At 44.1% G+C, this 13620-nt stretch overlaps 1 protein-coding gene across 2 annotated transcripts in view; it reads left to right on the top strand.

Annotated features, from left to right (window-relative positions):
• The window catches only part of LOC130077869 (cadherin-7-like), a 186261-nt gene that overhangs the window by 116933 nt on the left and 55708 nt on the right, over positions 1-13620 (top strand). For both annotated transcript variants that reach the window (XM_056243261.1, XM_056243262.1), the window contains exons 7-8: positions 9622-9875; positions 13341-13477. In XM_056243261.1, coding sequence (XP_056099236.1) covers positions 9622-9875; positions 13341-13477 — 391 coding nt within the window. The remainder of the gene's footprint in view (positions 1-9621; positions 9876-13340; positions 13478-13620) is intronic.

Raw genomic sequence — 13620 nt, 5'->3', positions numbered from 1 at the left:
CTTTCCTGTGTTACCTCACGTGCTGCAAGCAACAACCACGGAAGCCCTTCCTCCCAGTCTTTACTGAGCTGAACACAATAACCTCTTAGCAGTGACTTGAGCGTCTGGTGAAAACGCTCCAGAGCGCCTTGGCTCTGGGCGTGATAAGCGCTACTTAGCTGATGTTTAACACGCAGCTGCTCAAGCACTTCTGAAAACATACGTGATGTAAAATTAGAGCCTCTGTCACTCTGAATAATCTGAGGGATGCCGAAGATGGAAATAAACTGAGAGAGCGCCTTCACCACCGACTTGGTAGAAATTGTACGTAACGCATAGGCAGCGGGGTAACGGGTGGCCTGACACATCACAGTCAAAAGGTAAACACACCCCGACTTCGATGGAGGCAATGGTCCAACATAGTCGATTAGCAAATGCTCAAATGGGTTCCTTAAAGCCGGAATAGGGTAAAGTGGAGCTGGCTTGATCACCTGATTAGGCTTTCCCGTTATCTTACATGTATGACAGGTCTTAATGAAGCATGCCACATCCTTCTTTAGGCAAGGCCAATAGAAGTACTTCATAAGTCTGTCATACGTTTTCCGCACACCCAAATGGCCCGCTATATCACCATGAGCCGTCTGTAGTATCAAGTCTCTAAACTTCACCGGCACTACTATCTGGAAAACAGGATCCTCAAACATCTCTTTAGTCTGAGGCATCCACTTACGAACCAACAGCCCATCCTGAACAAAATAACCCCTCGCTGCACTATATCGGTCCTCAACAGGCAAAACCCCAGCAAACAGTTCACTCAATGTTGAATCCTCCTTCTGAGCTACAACAAAATCACTAAATGACAGGGAAGATGGCAAATCGGGCAAAACAATAGGCTGTAAATCAGGCTTACAAATTTTTTCTAGAACCTCAGTTCCAGAGGCACGGTTCATGGCACGTGTTACTGCACAGGCAGTAAACACCTCAGGTAAGCTCTGCAGGCTACAATCAGTACCTGATGGGATAGATGGAACACTCTTAACCACCACAGGAGGTGGTACATCACGCCAAACACGCTCTCCAGCCAAGTTATTACCCAAGATGAGATGTACACCATCTATAGGCAACGAATGGTGCACGGCAATGACAACTTCACCCCGAACCAGGTCTGACTGTAGCTCAATCCTATGCAGAGGAACAGTTACAACCTGCAACCCAATTCCCCTCACCAAAACATTACCCATGCTGGACTCACTAGAAAGAGGCAAAACAGACTCTAGAAGAAAAGATTCACAAGCCCCCGTATCTCTAAGAATTTTAACTGGCACCTTTGCAGAACTGCCCACCAATGATACTAAACCATCTGTAATGAAAGGAGAGTAATCATTGACATTGGCTTCAATTACATCAGACCCGCTATACGGGCTAGATCCCACAAGGCTGTCCGCAGACAAGTTAGAGGAGGCCACACCCCTTTCAGGTTTGGACCTAATCTCTGTGTGGATGAACTCAGACCGTGCGCGCACATCCGAAACGGCAAGAGCAACAGGTCTTTTTAAAAAATATATATATTTTTTTAAACACATTTATCAATGTAAGTGCGGCCACCACACTGCAGCTACGAGACAAAACAAACGGAGCTGCCCTGCACACTTCGATCCACTTCATGCATACCCCAAGCACAGAGATTTTTAATAAACGATATCAGCGGGAACTAACTTCCCCGACAAAATGTCGTTAAAGCAGGCATCCACGACTGTGTCCTCCGCCCAGGGTATAGCACAAAAACAAATAACTAAAATAACAAACAAGCGTTAAGCACTTAGCAGGGGTTCGTAAAGCTCCAATGACTACACCATCAATTAGTTATTAATAATTTTTGTCTCGCAAACACAGCGCAGCCCGCACCCACCCAACAATGAACCACCTCCTAATACTATAACCTGGCTGTATTTAAACAAGCCCAGGCACAAACGAACCAAATTTTGTCTCCCGCACCGACGTACTGCAAAAAAAAAATGTCAAAACCTAATTAACTGATCCGCGTGTGTCTTTCCCAATAACCATGCGTTAAATGCCCAATCAACCTTACTGCGCCGGATCAGCGTAGGATCCGAATACAGTTTACAAATTTGGCACACTAATCAAAACGACCTACAATATAACTACTCAAAGCCAATTGAGAAATGCAAAACAAAAAAAACAACGCATATTTACCGATCGATGGTTCAAAATCCCAGACGAGATCCCCAAATCTGTTACGAGCCTGGCTCAAAGCAAGCAACAAAGTAGGGAAAGGACACACACGGAATAGGAATATAGTAGATTTATTAAAGAAAATTTATTAATTTATTAATAGAATGTTAACAGAATAAACTTTGTTCAGCCAGTACTGAAGTTGGCTTTGATTAAAAAAAAAATGTAAGCAATCAGAAATGAATAAACAAAACAAAATCATAAACGGTGCGGGAGAAATGCAACGGAGGCTGGTTCTACTCCCGGTCTCATCTGAAGCGTCTTTAAAGGCCCAGACCAGGAACTGATTAGCACAACTCCAAACACCTGTGCCCAGCTCACCTGTAGGAGACAGACACAGCACACAGCCAGGAGGAGGAGCCAGGCAAGGCCGTGACAAATAATGTGTTTTTTTGTCCTTTGTTGTGTATCTTTGGATTATATTGTGTTGTAAATAAATCCAAACAATCAAAAAGCCATTCTTTTTAAAATCTCTCCTCATTCTTTGCGCAAGGTTCCTCATAATGATAGGGCCTGATAGCACCTGATAGGGCCATTATGGTAGGGTTTTTGTCTTTCTCAGGTGTGAAACACATTCATGATGATTCATGATGATTCACGCCTCCTTGCATAAAGCTTTCTTACACAAAACATGTCTTACAAATTTTAAATCAATATATTGTTTTATCTGAATGCGTACGTGGATGATTTTCACATAGTTTTGAAGCAAATATTCTAGGCTACATGATACAATTTTCAAAAGTCTTGTGAAGAAATAATCAGTATGGATTTCATGACCTTATTTCAGTGACAATTTTTTTAGTTTTTCCACAAACACGCAGGGCCGGCCCGAGGCATAAGCGAACTAAGCAGCTGCTTGGGGCCCCTTGGCCACCAGGGGGCCCCCCAATCGAGTCGAAAAATCGAAAAATATTTTTTTAGATAACTTAAACAAGTGACATAAATGAATGAATTAATATGAATTAATGAATAATTAAAGACAAAAAAAATCTGATTTCATGATCAATATAGCCTACCTCCCTACAACTGCTGCTGTGTCTGCCAGCGTTTAAGTCATGCGCATAATCTAGACACCTCGCGCGTGCATACGTAGACAATTCGTGCGCAACTGCGCATAGTCGCGGTGAGCCGACCAAAGTCCGTGCCCGTGCAGAGGAACAGCGCTGTCCTGGTGTAGTGATCCAAGGCGAAATAATCCAATTGAATAATCCTATTTCCACAAGGAATCCTTCCTACTCAGTCTATGACAAGCCTCTCCAGTCGTGCGATCGATCGCTATTTCCACAAGAGCAAAATTGTTGCGTTGCTCTCGAACGCCCCTCTTCCGGCCCTTTTAACCGGAAGTAAAAGTCATTAAGCCAGCTGATGCGACTGACGTCACGGGGATTCCCTGGAGCTCCGCGAGCTCTCGATATAGTAAAACCAAAACACAATAACACAAAGACTTGCGGGCAACAACGCCCGGTAAAAATAATCATATTAATGCAGCTGTCTTACAAAGTATAACATTAATACTAAACAGCCATACAATTATTATTCCCTATGTGGCCAGGCTACATATTGGTGGCCCGTACGGGGACCCTTTATTATTGGGTTGTTGTTGTTTTTTTTGTTTTTTTTTTTTTCTCAAAATGGATGTCGGAAATACTGGTAACGTTACAGAAGTTGTAAATACAGCTTATGACTTAGTTACTTTTGAAGATGGCCAGAAAGATATGGAAGTAACTAATGTTCAAGTGATGCCCAGTTCTTTTGTGAATAGACGTAATCCCACTGCTGAAATAACATCAATGATTAGCTCTTTATACATTTCTGATGATGAACATGATGAGGGTGATGAATATGATGATAAGGAAAGTATCCAGAGTGTGGAAATGGTACAAGCAATACAAACAGACATGGCTCAATGTAAAGGTGATTTATTGGCCCTAAACCAAAAATTGCAAACCATAGAACATGATTTTAAACAGGCATTGGACAGTACCTTAAATCGTGAAACTAGTTTCAGACAGGCGGTGGATACTAGCTTGGCAGGGTTGGAGGATTATTTTATGAATGCGCTGGAAAACTTAGAAAAGGCGGTTACTGATTGCTTTCTGAGGAGGGATTCTAAATGGGAAAGTCAGCTGAGAAAGCAGAAAATCACTAGTACTCCCACCCTCACCAGATTGCAAGCATATTCTCCAGATCCTTCCCGCTTTTCCACTGTTCAGTCATCACGAGCACCAGCGCTAGTGCCCAGAGGGCAAATCCACCCTCATAAGCCCCTCAATGATACGTATGACATTCAACCTCCTAGGTATGTTAGACCCTCTAATGTGCTTACGTCCACAGTAGTGTCTGGTTCATCCTCCTTCTGTGCCCGACCTCCTATCCGCATCGAGTTCCCGTCGTTTGGGGACGCCTGTGGGACGGCGGAGGTGCTTAACTTCATGGAACAATGTGAGAACTTCCTGGAGATCCGTCCACTTCCCACTGCGGAACTCATAGGAACCTTGAGCACGGTGCTGAAGGGACCCGCTCAGAGCTGGTGGAAGGCGGAGAAGCTCAGGGTAACGGATTGGAAATCCTTCAAGAAGGCATTCATGGCGGCTTTTCTTCCTGATGATTACCTCTCAGAAGTGGAAGAAAAATTGAGAACAATGGTTCAGCTGCCACGACAACGCCTGAGGGACTTCGCATATGACTACCGAGCCCTATGTCTGAAATGGAAGCCAGAGATCTCGGAGGAGGAATTAGTACATCGAATACTGAATAACATCAATCCAAGGGTGGCGGGATGCATGAGGGGGACCGTCAACACGGTTGAGCAACTGGTGAAGGTGGGGTCGATGGTAGAAAAGGACCACCTGGGAGCTAAAGAATACTGGCATAAAGTCGACTCCCAGAGCAGCAAAGAAAAGACCTACAAGAAATCTGCTGAACGTTCCTTTAACCCTAACCTGGCCGGAGTAACCCTAGCACAGTTCCAGCCAGTTTCAGCTCTCCTGGTGGTGCCTGTAAGGGTGAATGGGAAAGAAGTGAATGCGGTTTTAGACACTGGTAGCACTTTCACCTTAATGCAAGAAAACCTGTGGAAACAATTGAAAGGAGAGGGTCCATCCGTCATGTCCTCCAGCCCACAGAAATTCATCATGGCTGACGGAACGATTCACCAGTCCAGAGACCTGCAAAGGATCAGGATTCAATGGCATGACCAAAACTGCAGTATGGATACGTATATCTTAAAAGACACTCACCTTGCATTTCCTTTTATTGCCGGGTTGGATTTCCTGAGGACCATGGGAGCTGTGCTGGAGGTAGGACGGGGCCGATATGGGTTAAGCTCTGAGAGAGGATACACCTATTACCCTTTTTTACCATCACAGATTCCAACAGGTCCAACTATCACGTCTGATCAAGATCTTTCACATATTACAGCAAAAATAAATTTATATTATGCCTTACCTTCCACTGGTAGAATTCCTGAACTCCTGGGTGTTTTCCCTGAGGTCAAGACCTGGGACTCTGGAAATCAGGAGGAATTGAGGAAGTTGCAACAAGCCTGGCCACGTGCAACATCGAACCACCTGGGAAAGACATCCATTGTACAACACCGAATCACATTATCTGAAGACTTACCTCTCAAATCTCGGGCATACAGAGTTTCTCCTTTTAAGAAGTAGATCATTGAAGAGCAAGTAGATCAGATGCTGAGAGATAAGATCATTGAACCCTCCTTCTCGCCTTGGTCTTCCCCGGTCGTCCTGGTCCCCAAACCGGACGGATCGTACAGGTTCTGTGTGGATTACAGGAGGCTGAACAGCAAGACAGTGCCTGACGCATATCCGATGCCGTTAATTCACGACATCCTTGAATCACTGGAAGGAGCCTCATGGTTCAGCTCATTGGATCTGCAGTCTGGGTACTGGCAGGTAGAGATGGAGCCACCGAGTAAAGAAAAGACTGCTTTTATCTCATCTAAGGGGCTATTTCAGTTCAAGGCGATGCCGTATGGGCTCAGAAATGCTGCTGCTACCTTCCAGCGTCTGATGGAGAGAGTCCTGGCTGATTTGAGAGGGAAAATTTGCTTCGTGTATATTGACGACATCATCATCTATTCAAACTCACTAGAAGAACACAGTCACCATCTTAATATGGTTCTCCATAGACTTACCCAGGCCAACCTGACGTTGAACATGAAAAAATGCCACTTCTTCAAACGTCAACTCAAGTTCCTCGGCCATATAGTCTCTGAGAGGGGAGTTGAAATTGACAGAGAGAAGACCTGTGCTGTGGAAGAGTTCCCTCCACCGCAAGACCTCAAAGCCTTGCAGCGGTTTCTAGGCCTGGCTGGGTGGTATCATAAATTTATCGCACACTTTGCTGACATTTCTGCTCCATTAAACAATCTGAAAAAGAAAGGAGTTAAGTGGGAGTGGACCCCAGAATGTCAAGCAAGTATGGATGCTCTTAAGCTAGCTTTACAAAACTCACCTGTGTTAATACAACCAGACACCTCCAAAGACTTCCAAGTTCATACTGACGCTAGTGAGGTAGGACTGGGGGCCATCCTCACACAACAGGTGGAAGAGGGTGAAAAGGTGGTGGCGTATGCTTCACGGACCTTAAATGGAGCTGAGAAAAATTACAGCACTTCAGAAAAAGAATGTCTGGCAGTGGTGTGGGCGGTCGAAAAGTGGAGACATTATCTAGAGGGAAGACCCTTCGACGTCTTCACTGACCATGCGGCTCTAGCATGGGCTTTCAATTGCCCCAAAGCCTCCTCACGTTTAACACGCTGGACACTCCGTCTGCAACAATTCAACTTTCAGGTACATCACCGGAAAGGTTGCCTCAACATGGGACCGGACGCTTTGTCTCGGGTTCCGGAGATACCTGAGGTTGGTTCGGCACATTGCCTTTCCATTGCTTCACCACCTGCTATTACCTTACCTCACTCTTTGGAAGAAATCATGAAAGCTCAACAATTAGACCCTACCATCGTTCACCTGCACTCTAACATCCCACCTCGATCAGTCAAAGCAGAATCCATAGCCTTTGAGAATCTCCAAGGTGTGTGGTACCGTAAGGTTCCTTTGAAGGATAATGGCGAGAAGTATCAATTAATTGTACCCCAGACGTTAATCACTGAATTCTTGCATTATTATCATGATAATCCACTTGGAGGGCATCTCGGACAGCTGAAAACTCTGCTGAAGATTCTTGACGTGGCATGGTGGCCGTCCATTAGGAAGGACGTGTGCCAATACGTCAAAAGCTGTGAGATCTGCCAGAAATATAAACCCAGCAATACAAAACCTTCTGGATTGATGCAGAGTACACAGATCACTGAACCTGGACACACGTTGGGGGTGGATCTAATGGGACCCTTCCCCGCCAGTAAACGACAGAACACGTACCTCCTTGTCATTGTTGATTATTTCACAAAGTGGGTGGAAATGTTCCCTCTAAGAGACAGCAAGACCCAGAAAGTAGTGAAAATCCTACGAGAGGAGATCTTTACACGGTGGGGGGTACCCAAATACCTGGTGTCAGATAGGGGTCCTCAGTTTACATCAGGTCTTCTGAGTGAGTTATGTAAGACATGGGGCTGTGTGCAGAAACTCACCACGAGTTATCATCCACAGGCAAACCTGACGGAAAGAATCAACCGCACAGTAAAAACGATGATTGCGGCTTATGTGGGTCAGCAACATAAAAACTGGGACCAGTGGATACCGGAATTTCGTTATGCCATTAACACAGCGCAGCAAGAGACCACCGGAAAGACACCCACGGAGCTCATGCTGGGCAGGCAAATACTAGGGCCACTGGAGCGTCTGATTCACAAACCACCTTCACCTGATCAAACTGCTTATGCCCTGGTAGAAAGACAAAAGATCTTGATGGAGGGAGTGAGGAATAGAATGAGGATGAGCCAAGCCAAACAAGCTAGGTATTATAATAACCGTAGGAAAGATGCGCAGTTTCATATCTTCATATCTTCATATCTCCATATCTTTCATGTTTGCCATGTGTCAAATATTGTTTCACTGTAACCTCAGTGGGTAAGGTCCTGTCATGTTTATGTATGGACTATGCCCTTTTGTTGAGCGGCTCAACTTTTACTGTGGGTTTTGCGGACGAGGAGCCCTGCAACCCCACAGTGCACGCCAAGTCTGAGCTTCTTCACGTCATGCCTACCGAGCCTGTGTCTTCGGACAAGATGGCCGCCGTGCATGAGTCAGCTACCGAAGATACAAAACTCATCATAGTCGCCACGGCTATTTTGAGTGTGTGGGCAGCACACACATCGGCTCCAGCCCGTGAGCCCTCGGCCAAGATGGCTGCCGCCGTTCCAGCGTCCCGTTCCAAGATGGCCGCCCCCATGCCAGAGTCTCGTTCCAAGATGGCCGCCACCACGCCAGAGTCTTGTCCCAAGAATTTTTTTTTGGCGGGGCAGTAGGTCCCTGGTTAGGACTACTGAGGCCGTGCCTCTGTGGCCAGCTCCGCCTTGGCTTCTTGCACTGCCGGCTCCGCCCATGCTCCATGGCCCATGCCCACCATTGCCATGTCCTGGTCCCGTACCCCTGCGCGGGCCTGGCCCGCCATCCCTCCCCCAAGAATGCCTCCGCTCCACCATCCTCCTGAACTTTTGATGTTTTGGTTTGTTGGGCGTCGGGAGCCACCCATAGAGAGAGGGGGGGGGGGGGGGGGGATGTCACGTCTTGTTTTGGTCATGTCACGTGTTTCCTGTTGTCATGTGATTCCCTGTTATAGTCATGTGATCCTGCCATGTGTTCCCTTGTCTGATGTGTCATGTTGTCATTGGTTCATTGTTTTCCTTGTTCACAGGTGTCCTTTGTCTAGTCATTAGTCCTTGTGTATTTAAGCCCTCATGTTTGCCATGTGTCCTTGTCAAATATTGTTTCACTGTAACCTCAGTGGGTAAGGTCCTGTCATGTTTATGTGTTGTTCATGCCATATCATGCCTTTGTTTTATGTTTGATCACAGTCTGTAAATAAACTGCACTTGGGTTCTCTACAAACTTGCCTCCAGTGGACTATGTTACAACTATATGCTTTTAACACCACTCTTTGTGTACAGATTGTGATTGTTTCAATTTAATATTGTTTTGGGAAATATGTGTCATATTTAAGTATGTGTTATCTTTTTTTAACAACCAATTAATTAATTAGATCAGTAACCATTATAGTTTTTGTTGCCTCTGTCGATTGGGCGGAGTGCTACATTCTTGAGATTTTTTTTTTTTTTTCCTGAAAATACAAAATCATACACTGATTAAGATTTTATTTTTGCTGTGTTTGTTGCTTTTCTTCTGTCCTTGTTCTTTTTAGCATGTCGTCTTTCATTCTGTCTTTAAATGTTCTCTCTCTCTCTCTCAGCCTTTGGACTATGAAACTAAGAGCAGTTTTTCTCTGAAGATTGAAGCCACTAATCGGAATATTGACCCTCAGTTTCTGAGCTTTGGGCCCTTCAGTGACTCTGCGGCTGTAAAGGTCACAGTAGAAGATGTAAACGAGCCGCCGGTCTTCTCAGCCTGGATCAGTAAAATGGTGGTGTCGGAGGCAGCGAGGGTTGGTTCTGTCATCGGGACGGTTTCAGCCCATGACCCAGACTCGTCCAGCAGCGCCATCAGGTAAACTCTTAATTTATTTGTGTGCTATGTGATTCATATCGCTGTTCATCTTATTGTCCTCTTAGCCACATACAATACAGTTCTAAACATAACACTGATTGGACGTCAGAAAGCACCTGTAACCACACATGAAGTAGAGTCTATATTAGTGTGCTAAACAGCTTCTCTGTTTTTGGTCAGATAAAAGGTTGATTGAATTATCAAATGTATAAAAAGTTATGTCAAAAAAAGTCTATAAATATATATATATATAAAAAGTCAACTTTTCAGCCATTTAGTTTTAGCCAAAGATTGTAAAGAGCAAGAACTTTCAAGTTTGGTTGTGAGTGTTGATCGAACAGGTGTCAGGGTTCTGTCACTTCCGTCTAGTCTATTTCTTGGTTTTGTGACAGAGCCCGGACACTCCTGTTTTGTCTGGTCTGTGTGCCTTGTTTCATGTGCGAGACGTGTTCTGTGTAGCATGCGGTTCGTGTTTACATCAGCTGCATGCTTTCATGTCTTGTTTTTGTGAGCACATGGTTTGTCATGCGGTTTCCTTGTGCCATGTGCTCTCCTGTCGATTGTCTTACCCCGCCCATCTTGTTACCTGATTATTGGTTCATTTGCCCCACCTGTCCTCCCTTGTTACCTGCTTTGTTTTCTCTCCCTCTTTATTCTCCTTGTGTTTTCAGTCCTGTGCTGGCTTGTTGTCTAATCTCATCCAACGTAGCCTTGTGTTTCCTATTCATACCAAGTCCAGTCTGTGAAGTCTTGGTACCTGTCTTTGTTTGTTTTCGTTTTATTTTGTGCTTATTAAAAACCCATTGCTCTGCACTTAAGTTCTCGCTACTTTCAACAACCCAAACCCTGACAGAACAAACCAGCCACCAGAGGACTCCACAGACAATGGCACCTTCCTCTTCCCATCTCCCACCAATGGGTCTCCTTCTGCCAGGACTCTAGCCCTGCCTGAGCCAAGAGGAGGGGTAGTGTCAGGGTTCTGTCACTTCTGTCTAGTCTATTTATTGGTTTTGTGACTGAGGCTGCTAAACACATTTACTTGATTTCACTTTATTATCATAATTTCTTACAAAGTTTGTATTGCATTCAAAGATGTTTCATGTGAAAACCAAGAACAAACAAAAATCAAAACAGTATGACAACATATTTCACATAATTCAGGGGCTGCATAATTTGAAGGGCGCACCGAGCCTCGTATAAAGGGGAAAGTATAGCCGATTGCGTCACCGCAGCGCGACGAAGGCTGTCCCAATGCGAAGGTCCTTCAAAGGCTCCTTCAAAATGCGGCCTGCAAATGCATCCTTCTTTTCCCGTGAATGCAGGATACATCAGAAGGATCCTTCGCAGCCTTGCCCACCCCAGAATGCATTGCGCGCCGGAGACAGACTGCCCGATTACACTTTTAAATATAAGTATTGGGTTTCAATTTATTCGAGTAATCTAATGTATCTAATGATAAAAAAAAACTTTAATTAAAAAAAAATGAAGAAAAAATTATACAATAAATGTTGACTTATGTTACCAGCATGTGATTTTACATAGGCTAGTTTATACTCTTTTAGACTTTATTATGTACATAAATGGTGAACATTTTTAGATAGGTTTTCAACCCCGTTTTGTTTTTAGGCAGTTATAACTTTATTTATTTATATATACTTACATAAAGCGATCAACCAGACCGTCCCATTGAACAACTCCAGGGACACAGCTAGCAACAATTTGTAAAGGTGAAAATACATTTTGTTAGTTTCATTTTCCAAATAACCAGTGGTGGAATGTAACGACATAAATTCACTCTGGATTAAACCATAAATTTGAAGCACTTTAGATTGTTATTCCACTCCACTTAATCTCAGAGGCAAATATTGTACTTTTAATGAAAAACTGACTTTTTACACATGGATATTACATTTTGATATTAGATATTGTTAAGGTATGGCCCCTTTAAGAGCTGCGCGCACCCTGTTTAACTGTCGGCAGTCTGTATTGTATGTGCGCCTCGAACACCACATGTATACGGCGCCGGGTTATTTCAGTTTGATGCTCATTTTTTATCAGAATTTTATCAGATCTTTATTGCCGTAAAGCAATTCGTTACATCACGAGACCTGATATCACGCGACACTTCCTGATGCTGCGGCCGGCAGCATCAGGAAGATACCTACAAATTAATTGACATGACAAAAATAAATGTACAGAATAATTTCTTTATTACATTTACAAGTTACAACTTGCATTACAAAAATAAAAAAATGCACAGAAATGATTTTTTACCTAAATAAGGGGACTTACGGGGATGGAAATCAACCAGCGGAAAAAAATGTTTACCTGCGGCAACAACTTAAAGGTGAACTATCCAGGTATTTTACCTCAACCGAACAGCTTCCGAGTCATTGGAATGGTTATATTACTCTTTTGGGGTTGAATGGTGGTCGTTTCGCACCCCCCTATCGCATGTGAGTGGAAAAAACACACTTGCAACTTTGAGCCGGCGGGCCGCCGGCCGCAGCATCAGGAAGTGTCGCGTGATATCAGGTCTCGTGATGTAACGAATTGCTTTACGGCAAAAAAGATCTGATAAAATTCTGATAAAATGAGCATCAAACAGAAATAACCCGGCGCCGTATACATGTGGTGTTCGAGGCGCACATACAATACAGACTGCCGACAGTTAAACAGGGCGCGCGCAGCTCTTAAAGGGGCCATACCTTATTTCCACTCGTTACAGCGTCCATCCTACTGAACAGGTACCGGTGTACAGGGGAGGGGATCCGGCCGTGAGTGCGAGCCATCTCTGCGTGAGTGCTATTCACGACAGTACAAGTACTCCACAGCGACTCTAGGGGTCGCTGTTTGACAAAAACGGAATTCCTGCACCTTTAAAAGTAGCCCAATTCCGCAGGAAAACCTCGGACTTGGCAACACTGACGGTAGGCCGCATTAGACGGATCCTTCGAATGGGGACAACCTTCGTCGCGCCGCTGTGAAGCAATCGGCCTTCAAATGCGGCCTTCGGAGGAGCAGCCCCTGAATTGGCTGTTTCTCTCCAGCACTGTGATCCTATACAATTATTTGCTAATTGAAGTATTATTGTGAGGGATTGAGGCTTGATTGGTTATGATTATCTGTCATTTCATGTCATGTCATCAAAAAAAATTAATTACTCACTTATTTGATAACTTTTTGAGAATGGCCTCTCTATGACTGAAGGAAACTGAGCTAGATCAGTGATTGGGCTATGGATTAATATCTGTACTTGTTTAATAACAACACTGGAGGATATGCTAAATTTAAATTAATGGGGGGAAAAAAGCATCTGAAAATACTTTTAGTCATGCTACAGTTAACCGGGTGAATTATTTTCCAGGTTAGAGCCAGTGATGATAAATAAGAAAAGAAGAAAGCCTATAAAGATTAGTTTATTGTCCGTGTTATTATTGAAAGACTTGTGACTGGTGTGTCCAGGTACTCCATAGACCGTAACACAGACCTGGAGCGGTTCTTCAACGTGGATGCTCTGTCTGGTGTCATCAGCACAGCCAAACCTCTCGACAGAGAACTCAATTCAGTCCACAACATCACCATATTTGCCACTGAGAACCGTGAGTATAATATAAGCCACGTCTGAAAATCTACATTTGCATAATTAAAAGCAGAACAATTGTGTATACATGCCTTAGTCAGCATATATATATACTGTATATAAAGAATCACCAAATTATTTTTGGTTCAAATCAGCTCCGCA

The sequence above is a fragment of the Rhinichthys klamathensis genome, unplaced genomic scaffold (assembly GCF_029890125.1).
Source record: "Rhinichthys klamathensis goyatoka isolate OS25496 unplaced genomic scaffold, OSU_Roscu_1.1 h1tg000783l_1, whole genome shotgun sequence".
NCBI classification, from domain to species: Eukaryota; Metazoa; Chordata; class Actinopteri; order Cypriniformes; family Leuciscidae; genus Rhinichthys; species Rhinichthys klamathensis.
The sequence above is the reverse complement of the archived record's forward strand: the minus strand, read 5'-3'. Positions and strand labels throughout refer to the sequence as shown.